Source organism: Hydra vulgaris, chromosome 10 (assembly GCF_038396675.1).
Source record: "Hydra vulgaris chromosome 10, alternate assembly HydraT2T_AEP".
Taxonomy (NCBI): domain Eukaryota; kingdom Metazoa; phylum Cnidaria; class Hydrozoa; order Anthoathecata; family Hydridae; genus Hydra; species Hydra vulgaris.
In genome coordinates this window covers 24285001-24306410 of record NC_088929.1, presented here as the reverse complement: position 1 = coordinate 24306410, position 21410 = coordinate 24285001, and the positions used below count along the sequence as shown (strand labels likewise).

The window sequence follows — 21410 nt, the reverse complement described above, 5'->3', positions numbered from 1 at the left end:
AATGGCTGCCGTGAGTTCTGTGTCAAACATGTTTAAATGAGCATTAATGAGTTGCTTATTATATTATAATATGATATAGACTAGGACATAGAGAGAAAGAAAAGGATAGGTTTATAAATTGATATATATATATATGTATGTGTGTGTATATATATATATATATATATATATATATATATACACACACACACATATATATATACACGGCCTCTTTAGATAAAGGTGGAGAGGTTAAGGCCATCCCTCTTGACATTTCAAAAGCCTTTGATAATGTTTGGCATGCTGGTCTTCTCCATAAGCTTTCTTCATACGGTGTATCTGGCAATATCTTTAAGATTATTGAGTCCTTCCTATCCAATCGTAGTATTAAAGTTGTCCTCAATGGACAGCACTCTTCTTCTTATTCTGTAACTTCAAGGGTTCTTCAAGGTTCTATCCTTGGCCCTATACTCTTTTTAATTTACATTAACGATCTTCCAGATATTCTCACATCTAAGGTGCCATTGTTTGCTGATGATACTACCATTTATTCTTGTCATGATAAGAAGCCAACACTCTCTAATTGCTTGGAGGAGGCATTTAAGCTTGGAAAAGATCTCACTTCTGCTATAGCATGGGGATCACAGTGGCTGGTGAACTTTAATTCAGATAAAACTTAATTTTTTTCAGCCAATCATTATCCCAATAATTTAGATCTTCCTATATTTATGAATGGTAATGTACTCCATGAGTCATCTACCCTTCATCTTCTAGGATTAAATCTTACTTCTGATCTTTCTTGGAAACTATATATCAAATCCGTTGCAAAATTAGTATCTGCTAAGGTTGCATCTCTTTATCGAGCTCAACACTTTCTTGCTCTGGATTCTATTCTCTATCTCTATAAATCTCAAATCCGGTCTTGTGTGAATTACTGTTGCCATATCTGGGGCGGATCTTCTAATGATGCTCTTTCTCTTTTAGACAAGGTGCAAAAACACATTGTAAACATAGTTGGACCTGCTCTTGCAGCCAACCTCCAACCATTATCACATCGTCGTAATGTTGTTTCTCTTTCTCTTTTCTATAAATACTATAATGGGCACTGCTCTAAAGAGCTAGCATCTCTTGTGTCATCTACTAAAATTCATTCTTGTGTTACTCGTCATTCAATTAAGTCTCATCCTTTTTCTGTGACTGTTCCTAAGTGCTCCAAAAACTCTTTATTGTCTAGTTTTTTTCCTTGAACATCAGTTCTTTGGATTTCGCTTCCTTTATCTTGCTTTCCTTATTTATATAATTTGCAATCTTATAAGTTGTCTGTCAATCGTTACCTTGCTCTACAATTTTCATCTTTTCTCTTTCAGTAACTTCCAACTTTAATTAGTGGTTGCTTGCAGCCTTGTTGGAAGCGATGTTTAAAAAAAAAATAATAATAATTTATATTATAATTTTTCATTTGTTTATGTATTCTATCTTTGATTGATATATAAAAACACATAAATAAATACACAATCCATTTTTCGTCGCATGTCAATAAACGATCAAGAAAAGGCTCAACATTGTGGCGTGATAAGAGTGATGTGCAGATCGTAAGCCGTTGCTTCTTGTTGTCGATCGACAATTTGTGCGGAACCCACCGACTCAGCTTCCACGCTTTCCCAATCGCATGCAGATGCAGGCGGATGGTTTCAACACTCACAGCAAACCTCACTGCAAGTTCTTGGCAAGTTTGGCTGGAGTCAGACTCAACAGCATCCTTCAGTTCATCCTCATCAATCAACAATGGGCATCCAGAACGCGGCAGGTCTTCGATGGACTCATCTCCCGAAGAGAATCGCTGAAACCACTTCTGTGCTATGCGTTCACTTACTGTACCTTCTCCAAATGCTGTGCAGATATTTTTGGCCGCTTGTGTTGCATTCCTTCCAAGTTTGAACTCGTAAAGTAAGCAAGATCAAATAATCGTTGGTTGGGTTGCCATCCTTTCTTTACACAAAACCTTTCCTGTAAGCTCGTTACAAGCCTACACTATATATGCAGCAACTACGCGTGACACACGCGTTCTATTACACAACAAAGCTACTTGCCTTGTGCAATGTGGGTGTTGTAAAAAATGCTAAAAACAATTCAATTACCAAAAACCGCACGAACTTTTTTGGTTACCTAATAGTTGATTTTTTTTTAACTATAGGTTTTAATTTTTTTCTGAATTTCTCTTTCGCTAAAATTTCTTTCTTTTTTATATAGTTTCGCTAGTTTTTTCCCTTTTTTTCAGCACATTTTTAATCTAAAAAACTGTGGTCAAGCTTTCAAAAAAACCATTACTTGCATGGTCATAATTGGAGTGCGATCACACGCCTTTCCTGTCCACGACACACACACATATATATATCTACTATAGCATATTAATGTGAGCATTTGCTCACTTTTTTTGCTTATCTAAATCAATACGGCTTTTTAGAAAAAGAAGAAAACGAAGAATAATGAATGAAAAGATTGCTGCCCCATCCCAAACCCTCAGTCGATGTAACAGCACTCCACTACGAGTCAGGCTGTTTGTCAGTCCATTTATGTACTGAAGCCCCCGGCAGCAGGCTATTTCAGTATGACAGCACACTGCTCACCTAAATCAGCAGTATAAGATATATATATATATGTATGTATGTATGTATGTATGTATGTATGTATGTATGTATGTGTGTATATATATATATATATATATATATATATATATATATATATATATATATATATATATATATATATATATATATATATCAGGGATGCGGAGTCCAAAAAGGACTCCGGCTTTATATCTCTACTTTTTCTGAGACTGTTGTGTCCAGAAACTCTAAACATGTTTTTTGACTTACTATCTCCTATAATAACAACAATTCATGATACTTAATGACTTGAAACTTATTGTTTTTAAGCCTGAAGTCCTGGAGTCTGAGAGTCCTTGCCACCATTATACCTAGGGACTCCGGGCTCAAAAGACGATTGTTCCTCTAACCTAAAGGTCTTCATTTTTTTCCTATTAGTAGTCCATAAACTTATCTATATTTTTAGAGCTCCTGGATACCAAAAACTAGGATAAAGAAATCTTTTTGTTACTTTCAAATCCGGAGTCCTTTTTGGGACTCCGCATCCCTGATATATATACATATATATATGCATGTATGTATGCATATATATACATATACATATATATATATATATATATATATTTATATATATATATATATATATATATATATATATATATATATATATATATGTATGTATGTTTATATATATATATATGTATGTGTATATATATATATATATATATATATATATATATATATATATATATATATATATATATATATATATATATATATATAAATATGCAGGCCTTGTTTTAAAGCGCTACGCATTGAGTGATTTACATATGCTTTAAACGATTTTAAGTAAGCAGTAAGCGATTTCGGTTAAGCCACTTTATATCATTTTTTAACTTTTAAATTATTCTGTAAGCAGTAAGATAAATTAATTAATTAATTTTTTAAAAAATCACATTAACTTTTGAATGACATTTATGTAAAAGTATTTGTTACAAAATTTTGAATGACAATTATGTTAGATATAAGCGCTATTTACTAATGAAAAATACTCAAATAAAATTAAAAAATTATTTTTATTTTGCTTTTATTTTATTGTAATGATTGATTTTTTTGCTTAAAAAACGCTAATACGTTAAGCTTGAAGCAAAGATCATAATAACATAATTTGATTTTGATAAAAAATATATAATTTAAAACTAATTTAATAAAAATATAAATTTTATTCTGATGAAAAAAAAAAAAAATAATTTAATTTAGATTTAAAAAATGTATATTAAATTTTGATTTAAGAAATATATTAAAGCCTATTAAAATTAAAGATAATGCTTGGATTTAACTTAACTGTCAAATTTATTTTAAAATATTACTAAATATTATTCAATATTGAAATTTCATTTATTCTTAAAAAAAAATTAGCTCATTTTTATCGTAATTATTTTTTCGGTTTTCTTTCCTAAATATTTCTTTTTTTTACTTAAAATTTAACTTTAAATAAATGGCTGCATCAAAAATCTGCACAAAATGTAAGTTAAACTTTTTTTTTATAACGTAAGTTAAATCACAACAATTATTTTTTATTAAACCATATATACAACAATGTAATTTTAATAAATGATGTTTGGAAAATAATCTTTGCTTTCACAACAAAATCGTTAATAAAATAAAAAATTTTTAATAAATAAAGTAAATAAATTAGCATATATTTTTTATTTGTTACGCGCTAATTTTTTTTAAAATAAAAATCATTTGTAGTTGCAAAGCCGCAATTAGAATTTTAAGAAATAGTCATTTAGAAATTCAAAAATATAACACTGACGCTATCTGATCTTGCCTGTGCAAACAGTATTAGTGGGAACATGATCTTTTTCTATATATAAACATATCTAACATAATCAAGCATATTTAATCTTTTTTAACACTACAATACCCTATACTTAGCGTCAGTTTTCAAAATTTTTATCACAAATCTCAATCTGAATGTAATTAAACTAACTACAGTAAGCACTTTTATTCAAATAAACAAATAAAATAAATAAAACAAATTAAACAAATAAAAGCTGTTCAAAGATTTTGTTAAGGCAGAATATTTTAACAAAGTTATGTTGCAGTGCAATTAACTCATTAGTGTATTTAACTCCAGCATAATATTTATTTTAATATGTAAAACTTCTTTGTTAAATCATTGTCAAGTCAACCTTTTTTTTAAAAAAAATATAGGTCCGTATAATGCTGTTATGTTCCAGAACCATGAAAGCAGTAACTACTATTTTTACCTTTTATCAATGTTATATTTAAAATATTCCATTTAAATGCTGCTTTCCATAGTGTGTTTCTTCTATGATAGAAGAGTATTTTGTGTAGCTCCAGAAATTTTTTTAAACATTTCCATTTTTTTAAAAGTTTCCAGAAATAAACTCTTATTTGATTAAAGGAAGAATACTTATATACTTATATTACAATAACCAGAACTAACAAATATAGCGCCATAGATAACAAATATGGAACCAAAAAATAATTCTAATGCATTCTAATTTAATGAAAGTTAATGTTATGTATAAGATTATATTACATAAAAAATTTTATTATAGCTCAAATTTTATTCTGTACAAAATAGTAGTTTTTTCTTTTGAAACTTGAAAAAAAAAAAAAATTATTCCAAACTTATTATTTCAATATTTTTCGCTCTTATTATATAATTCTATATATAATAATACGAAGAATCCTATATAAAATAGTATTATAGAACAAATATTGGTTAATATTATATTAGACCTAGTTATTTTTTTTATCCAACCTTGAAGAATAAAATCAATTGAAGAATAAACTTTGCACAACAACAAAAAAAAATATTTTGACAAAAGATATTTATAGGATTTTTTAAAACCTGGGATTCCATTCTAACATTAGAAAAAAATTTAAAAACCTTTAAATGAAATAAGATTGGTAAAATAAAAGCAAGTGTCTTCCCACTTCCGGTAGGTGCACATGCCAACATCTCACGATGCTAAGCATAAAAAATAATGATATATTTTAAAAAATAATGATATATTTGATTTCAACAAATAAAAAGATCTTGTAAAAATCGCACCTGTAAAATTACTGGTATAGCTTGCATTTGAATAGGAGTAGGAACTTCAAAACCATTTTCCTTGACATTTTTCATAATGATAGTTGGAACATTAAATCTTGATTACAAAAGCAATTTTGAAAAATAAAAAATTTTATAGATTAAGTAAAATTTATAAAGAATTACAAACAAAACTGAAAACCTTTCTTTCAGATCTAGGAAAGATGAAATTGGATCAGCAATGTCAAAACCATAAACATGTATGAGATGTTCCTTACGAAAGATATTTATCTGCAAAAATAAAATATTTAAAAGCACAACATAAGAATAATGTAAATTAATTAAAAAAAAAGGTAATCATTTAATGGTAATTTAGAATAAATGTTGAAATTTTGTATTTTAACCAAAGCTAAATCCTGTATTTTGTTATACTTTTTCAATGTGTTGTTGATTAGCTTTTTCTTTAGATTTTACATTTTTGTCTTTAACTTTTTTATTTTTACAACTTAGCAAAGTAATGCCATCATCTAAAAAAAAAATAAGTAAAACAATAGCTTGACTACAGCTACAAATAAAATGAAAATTAAAAACAATAGCTTGGCTAGAGATACAAATAAGATAAAACAATAGCTTGACTACAGCTACAATAAAATTAAAAATTAAAAACAATAGCTTGGCTAGAGATACAAATAAAATAAAACAATAGCTTGACTACAGCTACAATAAAATTAAAAATTAAAAACAATAGCTTGGCTAGAGATACAAATAAAATAAAACAATAGCTTGACTACAACTACAATAAAATAAAAAATAAAAAAAAATAGCTTGGATAGAGATACAAATAAAATAAAACAATAGCTTGACTACAGCTACAATAAAATTAAAAAATTTATTTATTCAAAAAATTTTTCCAAAGAACTTTATATTTTCGTTTTTTAGGATCATCACTAAAACAGAACTTAATAGCAATATTAATAGCTAAATATGTTAATATGATTTGTTTGTCTGTTTTCGATCAATCAACTTTTATTGCAAAGACTTTTAACTAAAGATAATACAATAAGATTGAAGAAACAAACAAAAAGTGATAAAATTTTATAAAAAAATTTGTAAAACCCAAAATTTTATAAAAAAATTTGTAAAACCCAAAATTTTATAAAAAAATTTGTAAAACTCAAAATCTTATAAAAAAATTTGTAAAACCAAAAAAAACTGAAGAATTTTAAAGACAGCTAAAACTTAAAGCTTTTATTGGGTTAAAATGGATCATTTTAATGGATCATTTTTATTGATTAAATGTCAGGTCAGGTTATCCTGCTACTGGTAACATGTAACCCAGTACAACCTGCTTCATGTGCTACTGCCTAATAGGATACGCTTTTTTAGGCAAAGGCTAGGAGAAACCAACTCTGACTTAAAACACCCCCTGCCTAGGTGCTCTTGGTTGAGTAAAGGCTAGAGTGGTGTCTCAATAAAAATACTCATCTTGGGCAGATGCTAAACGCATCTGGCTACTATCTTGTAGAAGGCTTCTACAGCAAGACTTAAAGGGTAAACAGATTCTATCTGTTGACCAGCCTTGCATCCCTTCTTCATCTATTAGACTAGTGTAGATATATTTATAATACATTGTTTCCAGTTAAACTAAGTATTTATGTTAAGTGTAAATCTGTTATACCATCTCTCTTGTTCAGATTTTGTCACCTCACCTAAAGACAAAGCTAAACTGTTTGCCAAGAACTTCTTATCAATATAACCTCTTGATTCTACTAGCCGTGTTCTACCTGATACAGTTGACAAACAGGTCAATCACTTGTCTGACCTTTGTATCACCCCAGCTCTGTGTTTAAAGTAATTTCCAACTTAAACTCTTCTACTGCTTGCGGTCCGGACAACATCCCTGTTATAGTCTTGCAGAAGTGTTCTCCGGAGCTGTCGTCTGTACTTCAAAAACTATTTAACAAGCGCTTATCAGAGTCTTGCTTTCCAGCCTACTGGAAAGCGACATCTGTTATCCCTATTTTCAAAAATTCTGGAGAGCAATCTGACTCGCTCTGAGAACAATCTGACTCCCCTAACTACCATCCAATTAGTTTTCTTTGCATCATAAGCAAGATTTTTCAGTTTTTAATTAACAAACACTTTCTCATCTTGAATCTAATAACTTACTTTCTGATCATCAATACGGATTTCGATCTTCTCGTTCTACTTTCTAAAGCCTTTGATAAAGTTTGGCATCCTAGTTTACTCCATAAGCTTTCTTCTTACAGTGTATCAGGTAACATCTTTAAAATTATTGAATCCTACCTTACCAATCATAGTATAAAAGTTGTTTTCAATGGACAGCACTCTTCTTCATTTCCTGTAACTTATAGGGTTTCTCTTCTATAATTGGCCCTATACTTTTTGCTGATGATTCTACATGGGGTTCTCAGTGGCTGGTGAACTTTAAGCTCAGATAAAACTCAATCTCGGAAGATGAAGGGTAGATGACTCATCAAATACATATTTGATGAGTCATCTACCCTTCATCTTCTATGACTAACTCTTACTTTCGATCTTTCTTGGAAACCATTTATCAAATCGATTGCAAAATCAGCATCTACTAAAGTTGCATCTCTTTATCGTGCTCGATTCTTTCTTACTCCGGATTCTATTCTTTATCTCTATACATCACAAATCTGTCTTTGTATGGAATACTGTTGTCATACCTGGAGTGGATTTTCAAATCATGACCTTTCTCTTTTAGACAAGGTGCAAAAACGCATTGTAAACACAGTTGTACCTGCTCCTGCAGCCAACCTCCAACCATTATCACATTGTCATAATGTTGCTTCTCCTTTTCTTTTCTATAAATACTATAATGGGCACTGCTCTAAAGAGCTAGCATCTCTTGTACCATCAACTAAAATTCATTCTTGTGTTACTCATCATTCAATTAAGTCCTATCCTTTACAGTGACTGTTCTTAAGTGCTCCAAAAATTCTTATTTGTCTAGTTTTTTTCCTTGAACATCAGTTCTTTGGCTGATTCATATAATTTGCAATCTTTTAAGTTGTCTGTTAATTGCTATTTTGCTCTATAAATTTTATCTTTTCTCTTCCAGTAACTTCAAACTTTAATAGTGGTTGCTAGAAGTCTTGTTGGAAGTGAAGAAGTTACTTATAACAAGAAAAAAAAAAATTTATAAAAAAAAAGGTCAAACAAAACGTAAATGCAAATGGATCATTTTAAATGGATCATTTTAAAGAACTCATAAATAAAAATATATAACAAAAATATTTAAATTAAACAAAAAGTAAACGTAACCTAAAAATTATAACCTTCACATAACTATTAATAAATAAAGTTTAGTTTACAAAGACCATTCTTGTAAAGTGACAATTCTAGATAATTTACTTGCAGTTTACATGCAGTTTACTTGCAGTTTACACACAGCTTAGATGCAGTTTACTTGCAGTTGACTTGCAGTTTACATGCAGTTTATGTGCAGTTTATGTGCAGTTTACATACAGTTTACTTTAAACTATAGCAACTATAGCAACAATAGGAATTTAGACTATGGACTATAGCAAGTCCAAAATCAAAATATATTTAATAATAATATGATTGTTTTTAATGAAATATAAACTATATTAAAAATACCTGGTAATTTTCTTTTCTTTTTTTTCTTTTTATTTATATCTTCTATTTTGACTTTTTCTACATCATCATCAATAACAGTTTTTGTTTCATTAAAACAAGTTTTGTTGCCATCTTTTTTGCTATCTTTTTTTGTACCAAAAAAATCAAGCTCTTCAATAAAATCATTTTTATCAATAGTAGAACTGGAACTAGATATTATCTTAACAAAAAGTATTGAACATTTAATGTATTAGTTGATGCATATTTATCAGGCGTTATTTAAACAATTTTTTTTTTGCAAAAACAAAAAATTAACGATAACATATTTAAATGTTTATTCTAGATCATAATAAAAGTTTATTTTACTAATAAACATTTAATAAACATTTTTAATAAACATTTTATTAATAAACAAATAATAAACATTTAGAAATTTTATTGTTGAATTTGAACTTCTTTTTTCATAACTATGCACTAAGATTAATTATTCTATAAACCTTCAACAATTAAAATGAAGGTTCTTTATTAAATTATCTAGATTATTATCTTATGTGATTTTTAAATCAGAACCATTATAAGTAACTACATAGCTGAAATTAACTAACTTTTTTTTAGCTAAATTTTAATTTGCTACTCTAGGCAGGTTTCTTCATTTTTTAGAATGCATATTAGGCAGGTCCGTTTTTAGGGGTCGGAAAAACTGTAACTTTGCCACATTATTTTCCCATTCTACGTTGATATACAAGACAATTCCAAAAAAAGTTATAAAAATATTTCAATTTTCCTGACCTCCCTGAGGGTTTGAATATTTTTAAAAAAGTCATTTTTGACCAATTATTCGTTAAATTGCTATCTTAATTGGATCAAGGACCAACAAAACTAATAAATTTTTTTTGTGTGAGCTGACTCTACTATTAGGTAGGTTCGTATAAAATTTCAGCTCAAAATATTTAAAATTTCTCGAGATAACACATTTTGAAATATGACCTTGTTTTTTTTTTGTTATTCACCTCCTCAAGGCCAAGAAGGCCACTACAGATGAGGAGGCTACTTAATAGTGGTTATAACCCTCTCTCAACTCCGAAACACGAACCTCGACAAACAAGGCCGCTGCGCGGAGAAACAAGTTGAGCGCAGTACTACCAGGGACGGGGTGGGGATCGAACTCGGAACCTCTCGCTTATGAAGCGAGCGCTTTACCACTACACCACTACCGCATACATATACCTGGTTTCTTTTAAAGACCTGGTTTTTACTATGCTTTCAATTGTATATTTATCTAAATACTCTTAAATATTCATTACAAAACTTAATAAAATTTGCATTTAAGAAGTTTGTTAAATAAGGAATCCAAATATTGTACTTAATAAAGATAAAAAAACAAAAGTAAACTGTTAAAAATGTAAAAGACTTTGATTAAAGGTTTTACAAACACATTTTGTAAATAATATACATAAAAAAATTTTCTTATAAAAAGTTAAACTTTTCTTACAATTTATTAAGAATTTCTTTAGACCAGTTACACTTATAAAATGGAAGATTGACTCTGTATTCCTTCAAAACCAGTAAAATATCTTGTAACTTTTCCACTTTAATTGTTGAACCAATAAAGTCTTTTACCAATTTAATAGCTCTTTTACAACAGTCATTGACACAGACTCTTTATAAACCTTTTTATAATCTCTTTATAAACCTTTGCATTTTTTTATAATCAGAATCATCAGTCCATAAATCAGGTGGACTTTCTAACCACTTTGATAAACAAGGAACTATTTTAAATAACAGCCATGAATTACGACCAACATAATCATTAAGTTCTGAATTTTCATTTATTTCTACAGGCTTAAACTTTTTAAGTTTAAGGATTTCAGGTTTATTTGATTTTAACAACTGCTGAGCAACTTTTTCTTTAACTTTATTGTCGAGACTTTTATCAAATAAACAAAAGACAACTGTTTCTTCAGAAAGATAATAACTGTGTCTAAGATAGCTTGAAATAAAAGCTTAAGGAACATCAGCATCAAAATCTTTCATTTTTATGTTTGACATCACCTGCTCTAATTGATTTTAAGTTTATAAAGAAACTAAAAGATAAGTAGCCACAATTAAAAGAATCATATAATGTCCTGCATAAAATGCCTCATCCTCCTCCTACTGTTAAAACTTGGAGAGATGATTATAGACTATTGGCTATGTTTGTTTCATTAAATTTTTTCTTTTTCAACATCAATGATATGTATGCATTATATATCCATATCGTGTATGCATTTTTTTCTTCAGGTTATACATTGCCCTCAGACATTACTTGGATAAGAATATTTTACCCAAACTGGAGCTACCAACTAAATTACCATGTTCTCATTCAGCAAGACAGAACAGCAAAGCAATTTATATCTTATTGGGCTACTTTCTAATCCCTGAAGAACGGTAATCATTGAAAGAAATAGCTAAGTTTATTAGCTATTTTTTTCAATGATTATTAAAAATTCAACAAATTCTTATTAAATTGTGTTTTGGACACAATTATTCATGTTTTAGGAACAATTTCACATAGTATTTTAAAAAAAAGTTATTATACCATCACCCTACTATACACCCCCAAATCATCTGTTTGGGTGGGTGCTCTATAGTCTGTATGATGTATCATTGATTATATCTTTGTCCTGCTGGACATTGCATATGATTACATCTTGTCCTAAACTATTTGATAGAAGATTCATCTGAGAATATGCACTGTCCCCAGTCAGTTCGTAGGCGTTATCCTTTGTTTTTTTTGCGGGAAGGTTTTAAGATCCAAATCTTTACACAACCACAGAGATATTGTACTCATACTTGTGTGCACGCCACTGACGGAAAGCTTTTGCTCAAGATTCTGCAGAATAACTAAAGGCTGTTTTTTTAGTAATCGCTTCAGTAATCTATCATTGCGCTGCAAGATTTATTAAGGTCTTCCAGATTGTGGAGCATCATTAAAAGTTCTAGTTGCTGCATGTTTCTAACAGCTACATGCACAGCTTTTTGACTAATGCCAAGTCTGAAAGAAAATCTGTCATTAAGATAAACGCATTTCTGAAAGTGCAACAGCTAAAGCACACTTTACAACTGAACACGATTGTTTTGCCATTAATTTGATGAAATATATTGGTCACAAATTTGCAAACAATGCTATCAAATGATAATTCCAAGAATTTATAATTATTCCTGGAACTTTAAAAGCTACTTATAGAAATATAGCTACTATATTTATATTTACTTATAGAATTTTCTTAATGCATAGACTATATAATGCATCACTATCTAGAAGTGTTTTGCTGTCATTCACATAAAACAATATTTTATTTTATTTAATTATTCTAACTGATTCTAAACTTTTGCAAGAGACTGTAATAACAAGGATATTATCTGACAACATATGCAATGTTGCTTGGAATTGAAACCTTCAAAGATATTCCTAAATGTAAAAGAGAGTTTTCAGCTAACCTCTAAAATAGCAGGATTAAATATCAACTTTCAGCTTTAGGTGGTTTATTCAAAGTTTTTATAGCTATTAAAAGAGCTCATTTTACAGACAGTCTTTGTCAACTATGATAAAGCAAAGTTCCTATACAGAAAATTCATAGTATCAGGTGAAAAACCATATCCACAATGCTGACATAAACAATCATTGATCGAAGAATCATAAGATTTAATAAAACTTGTTGAGGATGATATGGAAAAAGAAACTCTGGAGATTATTTTTTAACAATAATTTGTATAAACTTAAAGTTTTTCTTCTAAAAGTTCATAAAAGAAATAGATAAAGGCAGTTAAAGTAACAGTTATTAGAAAACTTGAAATTGTTCTGGATGTTACTGAATCTGCTACTTGATTTGAAACAACTGCACCAGTTTAAAACAACACAATTTCGATGCATCCATGATCTGGAGAAACTTTCCTTAAACTCCTGGTTTCAAAAGTATATTCCCACATTACTTTTAATCAATTTTAGAATGTCACTTTTGGCTAGCAAGTTGAGATTGTGGCTGGCACATTTCTTGTAATTTGTGAAATACTTCCAACTACTTTGTTCTTATTCATTTCATATGTATCATATTTATTTCATATAATCTCTTCTTCATTCAACAAATCTTGTGGTTGTTTTGACGAACTTGGAACTATTGTCAGTCATAATGAAAGTTATTTTACAAGGATCAAGCTCAAAGCCAATATGTATGCTTAAGACTTGCTCTGCAATCAAATGAATGTGATCTTTTATTGTATTAGAAATATTTTTAAGTATTATACATCAAGCTTGTCTGTAAGACATAACCATGAATTAGGGAATAAGGTCACTAACTAAATCTTAAAACCCATATTTTTTAATTGTTATCAACGGTTGAAATTTAAGTTGTAGTTGATAATTAAATTGCTTACCTTTGCTTGCAAAAGAACTATGGCCCTTACTGTTAATTGTTGTTTACTAGTAGTTGCTGAATTCAATGTTAGTTGACCACTAATAACATTAAAGAACATTTTTTCGCATGAAGACTTTTGCAGAGCAGACCAGCTTTTCCAACATTTTTAGACATTTCCTTCTTTTATGTTGTATGCATTGTAGTTGCTAACTGACTTACAGTCTGAAATATGTATATATATAGTCTGAACATGTATATAACAGTCTGAAATATGTATATATATATATATATATATATATATATATATATATATATATATATATATATATATATATATATATATATATATACATATATATATATATATACATATATATATATAATGAGTTATTTTCTTGCTAACACCCAATATCTATCTATCCATCTATCTGTATATATATATATATATATATGTATTTATATATATATATATATATATATATATATATATATATATATATATATATATATATATATATATATATATATATATATATATATATATATATATATGTAAATTATGTTAGTGTATTTTACAAATAGAGTGCTCAATGTTCTTAAAGAACAGAGCAATAATTAATTAGTAAAAAACACTTATCTAACTTTTATCTTCGACTTGAAGTACTCTTCCTGATGATCCAGCAATGGTGAAATCCAGCAAGTCGAAGATAAAAGTTAGATAAGTGTTTTTTACTAATTAATTAATTATATATATATATATATATATATATATATATATATATATATATATATATATATATATATATATATTATATATATATATATATATAGACAGATAGATGGATAGATAGATATTGGGTGTTAGCAAGAAAATAACTTTATACAGCACTTTCGCAATATAGGAAATTTAGATTTGCGAAAAAAAGATCATTGCTTCTGGCCTTTAAAAAAAAGTTTAAGACAACCCAAAGCTCGAGCAGGAAAATTTTTATATTTTATAAATGTTAAGTTATTATTATCTAACTTGTTTCATTCATGAGCAACTTAAACTATTTTATATATAAATAGCTTCTCTTGTTTGTGTGGTATAGTAGAGAAAAAACAAGAATGAAAGACAATTGAAGTCCTCAGTGCAAAAACAATGTAACTTCATTTTTACTAATTGTTCAGGAGATTAAAAAAATAGATTAACTTTGAATGTAGGTAATAAGTATCATTCAGTCAAATACTTAGTTAAATGGCATAAGGAGTGCTCTAATCTAAATTATTTTTGCATAAACTGTTAGAGCATTTTATTACTAGTAATATTCCGCTTAAATCAAAAAATCAACAAAAGTGGAGTTACATCATTTTTGCACCAAGCTCTACAATTCATTGCTATTAAAATTTAAATGAATGAATTTGATACTTTGATCAATTTTAATTGCGTACATGACTTTTAAATTCAGCTTGAAAAAGTTTAAATGATTATTTATATATATTGTCTTCTTTTATATTTACTTTCATTTTTAAATTATAAATGTAAATTAAAAAAATGCTTAACAGTATTAAATTTTTAACAAAATTTTTTTGACTATTTCCACGATCCTGTTGTAACTTCTTAAATAGCTGAAACAACTTTCTAATTGACGACTGTTGATAAAAACACTATATATTGTATGGAATATAAGTTTTTGAATATAGTAATTTAAAACTATAACTTTAAAATACTTAAAAAAATTTTCTTAACTTTTTTGTGTTTTTGTTCAGCTAATTTTTTATTATAATTTTTATCAATAAATAAACTTTTATGTGTAAATTTTAAATAAATTTATAGATTTAAAATTGCTTTAAACATGATATTTAAGGCTTTAAAATGTTGTCAACAATAAGTAAAAAAAACTTACTTAAATCAATAGCTTTTAAATGAGAAAGTTTATGATAGCTTGATAACTTATAAATGAGAAACTTACTTAGCTCATAATTTCAGTCAAATAGAATGTTAGTTAAAATAACTTTCGTTGCAATATCCTAATTTAGAAATAATTTAAATAAGCAACAAAGACACTTAAGGGGCAGAGTGAGACTCATTCATTGCACAAAAGCAGCAAGTAAATTTAGTAAACACATTTAAATACCTAACATACTTTTACATTTAATTTACGTAAATTTTGTACTTGTAAATAAAAAATTTTTGTATCTATAAATACAGTTTTTGTAAAATAAAATTTTGCATTTGTAAATAAAATAAAAAATATAAAAATTTATGTATATTTAATAATCTTCTTTTTTTGTTTTAGGCAAATAAAACAAAAATTATACGTTTCATTGCAAGTTTCATTTTTGATTTGTTGTTGTTGTTGTTGTTGTTGTTGTTATTATCAGTGTTCTTTACCAGCAAATTTAGTTAATGGAAAGTATTTTTAATTCCTTTAATATAAAATATTATCAACTTATTTTAAAGTATATTACTTATTATTTATTAGTATGCAAATATTTTTGTAACTTTCTTAACTTAAGATAAACAGTAAAAACGTAAATAAAGACTTTCTGAACAATAAGAATAAATAAAAATAATAATTGAACATATAACATATTGAAAAATATAAACTAGAGAATAACTGAGTCAATTTAAAATTAAATTTTTTTTAACTTTTAAATAAATGATTTTTCTTGTTAATAACAATATTAAAATAAAAATCAATCAACTTAATTCATTTCTATGTTGAGCGTACTATTACATTTTCTACATCGTATGTACATTTACTACGTGTCTAACATAACACCTTAAATCTGACCCTGATATAACTTTTTTTTTTTGCTTATGATCATCTGAACCTTTAAGAAATTTAAATCAATTGGGAATTCTGTGTTATACGCGGTGCCATCAGGCTAACACCCTGATATATATATATATATATATATATATATATATATATATATATATATATATATATATATATATATATATATATATATATATATATATATATATATATATATATATATATATATATATATATATATATATATATATATATATACAGTATTGGCCATTAATAACAATCCACCATGGTTTTTTTGATATTATTCGACTTTGATTGATAATAAATCAATGATTGTTTAACTCATTTCAAATATAAAAAGTGTAAATTGATGAGTATCATATTTTCTTTTAGATAAATATAGATTTTCAAAAAAGTATCAATTGATGCGCTAATCATCTGGTTTTTCTTAACACTTACCTCATAATCTAAAATATTTATAATGGCCAAAATTAACTATCCACTCTATTATTTCAAAATTCCTTCAAAATTGCGTTTGTCTTTGAGTAAAACTTTAAAGTTATTTGCAAATTAATAATTATTGTTAGAGAGTTTTTCTTAAAAATTGTTACAAATGTTTAAAAAGTTTGTGTAAATGAAATATAAAATTTAGCATCTAATTAGCAACTACAACATTTCAGCAATAAAAAAATCAAAATGACTGGAAAAACTATTGATAATATGACAAAATGTAAAATCATAGCTATGAATGAACAAAACATCTCTATGAGAAAAATTGCGAAACATTTAAACACAACACATCCACCTGTTAGCAGAATCGACCGATATCATGAAGACAAAAAGCATAATCAACCGATATCATGAATACAAAACAATTGAAAATATTCCGCGTCCTGGAAGACCCACCATTTCAAATGAAAGAAATGAACGCTCACTTATTCGCATAGTGAAAAAAATTAGAAAGTTATCATCTACTGATCTCAGTCGAAAATGGCAGTATGCTTCTGGTGTTGTTGCTAGTGTTCGAACAATTAGTAGAGTACGACAAAAACATAATTACATGTGGCGAGCTGCTTGCAAAAAACCCCGTCTATCAAAAAAACATCAGAAAGCAAAGAAAAACTGGTGCTTAGCTCATAAAATTTGGCCTAAGAGCATGTGGCACAACGTTCTTTTCAGCGATAAAATGAACATTGAGGTCGATTCAAGAAAAAACCGAGTAATGCTGAGAAGAATGCCACATGAAAGAATGCGCCCAGGTTGTTCTATGTATAGAAAAAAACAAGGTAGTGGCAGTATAGGTATCTAGGCCTGCATGAACTATGAAGGTGTCGGTTGCTTCAAACTATTTGATGGCAGGCTTGATTCTCAAAGATATTTAGACATATTGGATAATTATTTGATGCCTTATATTGACATTTTCCGAAAAGACACGGGAATTATCTTCCAACAAGATAACACTCCATGTCATAATGCTAAGATTTGCAAGCAATTGTTTGAAGAAAACTACATTAAAGTCATGTCTTGGCCTGCCAATAGTCCAGATCTCAATTGCATAGAGAATTTGTGGTCTTGGTTAGACCACAATCTTGGTAAAATTGAAATAAAAGATCTGGACCAGCTGAAAGAAGAAGTAACAAAATTACTAAATAATGTTCCAAAAGATATTACTAAGAATTTAGTGAATTCCATGCCGAAACGGATCAATGAATGCTTAAAAGCTAAAGGATTGTCAACAAAATATTAATTTTGTTTTTTTTTCATTTTTTGTGTATTATAATTTTTTTTTTGTTCTTATAGTTAGTTAATTTTGTTGATGTGGTTTGTTTATTTTGGCCACATTTTTTTTTGATACATATGAACACTTGTTTTCATTTCAATATTTCACTTTTTAATTTTTTTATTTTATTATTACTTTATAATAAATTTATATAGTAATTATTTGATTTATTTGAATAAAAAAAAATTAAAGAAAAAATCTCTTTTAATTTTTAAAATATGTAATTTCAAACTTATATTCATACTACAATAACATGATGGAATGTTATTAATGGCCAATACTGTATATATATATATATATATATATATATATATATATATATATATATATATATATATATATATATATATATATATATATATATATGTATATATATATATATATATATATGTATATGCAAATATATGTATATATATATATATATATATATATATATATATATATATATATTTATACATATATATATATATATATATATATATATATATAGTTCTATAGTTTGTTGGCTTTAGGAAGAGCGGAAGGAAAAAAGTGATTCTTACGCCAACACATACGTCACTTTTAATTACTTTTGACTTTCGTCCAACATTTCCGTGTTGGACGAAAGTAAAAACCATTAATTTAATTACAAATTAATCGTTTTTTAAAAAAACCACAAAAACGCAAATTTAATTGACCAGAATGTTTTTAAAAACATTCTAAATGTTTTTATAACATTTTGAATGTTTTTAACAATATAAACAATGTTTTTATTTTTATTTTTTTTAATAAAATGTTTTTATTTTTATTTTTTTTAATAAAATGTTTTTATTTTTATTTTTTTTACTGTAAATCATGCGCGGAGTGTTGCTACATCGACTATCTTGTAGCCTGACTCGCAAGGGAGTGCTGCTACATCGACTGACAAATAGCCTGACTCGCAAGGGAGTGCTGCTACATCGACTGACAAATAGCCTGACTCGCAAGGGAGTGCTGCTACATCGACTGACATATAGCCTGACCCGCAAGGGAGTGCTGCTACATCGACTGAGGGTTTGGTTGGGGCAGGCAGTCTATCATTATTAAAAAAAAAAAATTCCGGTCTTGCATTTTAATTTTTACTTTTTGTCAACAAAATATCGAAAAAACTTTCGGACAACATCTAAGGGTTCTATATATATATATATATACATATATGTATATATTGTGAGAAAGAGATAGATAAACTTGATACTATAAAAATTTGTAATATATTAAATATTATAAATGTACAAGTAAAGGAGTGTTATTACAGTCACAGATGTTGGTCAAAAATAGTTCTATTTTTTTTAATTATGTTTTAAATAAATAATACTTATCACATAAAGGGAAATAAAATCACAAATATATGCTTCTATAATAAAAATTTAATTAAATACATTATTGAAATAAAATATTTCTATTAACACAATTACACAAACAAAAAGAAGAAAATAAAATACATCAATACACCACTACAGCATTTTTATACCTTTCTTGTGATGATTTCTTGTGTTGAAAAAAAAAAAAATTCTTGTGTTAAAAAAATAGTTAAACTTTAATTCTTTTATTACATAATTTTTGCCATTTCAACTTGCTGTTTAATAATGATTGTTACATTTAAGACTCTTTACTTAATCTACTTTTATTGTAACAAATGATACCTAAATCAATGATTTCTGTTAAATAACTTATTCTTATTAAGAATAAATTATTTAAGTTATATATAGTCTTTTTCTTTCAATAATTTTTAGTGAGTGGTAGAAAGAAAAAATGTTTTGAGCTAACAATGTTCAATATTTTATAACTTCTTATTGTAAAATGAGTTTTTTACTGACCATCCAGAGCTTATTAAAACCCAGCCCCATTTATAATTTTCAAGAAAAATAAAAGTTTGAATGTAAATCTTATTTTCTTTAAGAAATAAAATTGTCTCTTTAATATGTGTTAAATAGGCAGACTTAACTAATTATATAAACACATAAATTATATACCAATTGGTCCACAAAGGGATGCTATACCTATATTTTTTAACTCTTTTAATATGGCATTTTTTTTTTAGAATTTTCATAATTTTTTTAATAAATGCTCAAAGTCAAAATCAAGGGGCATATTGCTGAAATGCAATTTCCAAGTAAAAGTAAAACTGTAAAACTCAAAATAAACTTTAACATTTACATAATTTTAAAATAACATAAGTTATATATTTTTTCATATTTTAAATTAATAAAAGACTTTTTCTCAGCATTAAATCAACATTAATGGTTGCTGTGAGTTCCTTTTCACAATCACACATTATTAATTTTAGTTCAGTATTATTTCATAAGATTTAGTTCAGTATTATTTCATAAGATTATTCAATAGTTATACTAGAACAACATTTGTAACATCTGTAATGTTGATTAAAATATTTGAACATCTATTAAAGCAATAAAAATAATAATATTAACAGTATTAATAATAATAATATTAATAAAAATAACAATAATATGAATAGATAAATAAATAACTACCTTAAGAGGCTTTAGCAGGTTTGAAGTCAAGTCGGCTTGTATAGACAAGAATTTATTCAAACAGCTTTTGTCTAACCAAAACTTTTTTTATAGACATAATTGGTTATTTCAAAATAACATCCATCCAAGAGTGAAAGACTTTATAATCTGTTTAATGTTAGACATGTGGATCCAGATGGCATGCTCTTTTTCCTGAATCTCATTAGAATCTGAATCCATATCAGTATCTTCTCTCATTGTTCTTAATATATAATCAACTAAGCCTAATTAATAATATCTGTTCTACTAACATCAAAACTTCTTGCATTTCAGACAGTCTGCCAGTCTGACTTACTCACATTTTATATTTGCTTGTGTTAAAAGTGTATTTTATTTTGAAAGATATTAAAAAGACAATATACATCCAAAATTGAATTTAAAAGACGAATACAAAATACTTAACTGAAACTTTAAAAGTATTTTATATATATATATATATATATAATATATATATATATATATATATATATATATATATATATATATATGTGTGTGTGTGTGTGTGTGTGTGTGTGTGTGTGTGTGTGTGCATTCTTATAAAAAAGGCTTTAAATTTACCATTTATGGTGAAAACGACTCCTTCCTTTTTTTTTTAAAAACCACAAAAGCACAAATTTATAGACTTGAATTTTTTAAAAACATT

The 21410-nt window shown here is 27.1% G+C and overlaps 1 protein-coding gene across 1 annotated transcript in view; it reads right to left on the bottom strand.

Moving 5' to 3' along the window:
* Positions 1-21410, bottom strand: part of LOC100200323 (probable ATP-dependent RNA helicase DDX52) — a 51745-nt gene that overhangs the window by 25919 nt on the left and 4416 nt on the right. The window contains exons 2-6 of the mRNA XM_065807573.1: positions 9301-9499; positions 6088-6182; positions 5858-5946; positions 5677-5773; positions 5512-5592 (exon numbers count right to left, since the gene is read on the bottom strand). Coding sequence (XP_065663645.1) covers positions 5512-5592; positions 5677-5773; positions 5858-5946; positions 6088-6182; positions 9301-9499 — 561 coding nt within the window. The remainder of the gene's footprint in view (positions 1-5511; positions 5593-5676; positions 5774-5857; positions 5947-6087; positions 6183-9300; positions 9500-21410) is intronic.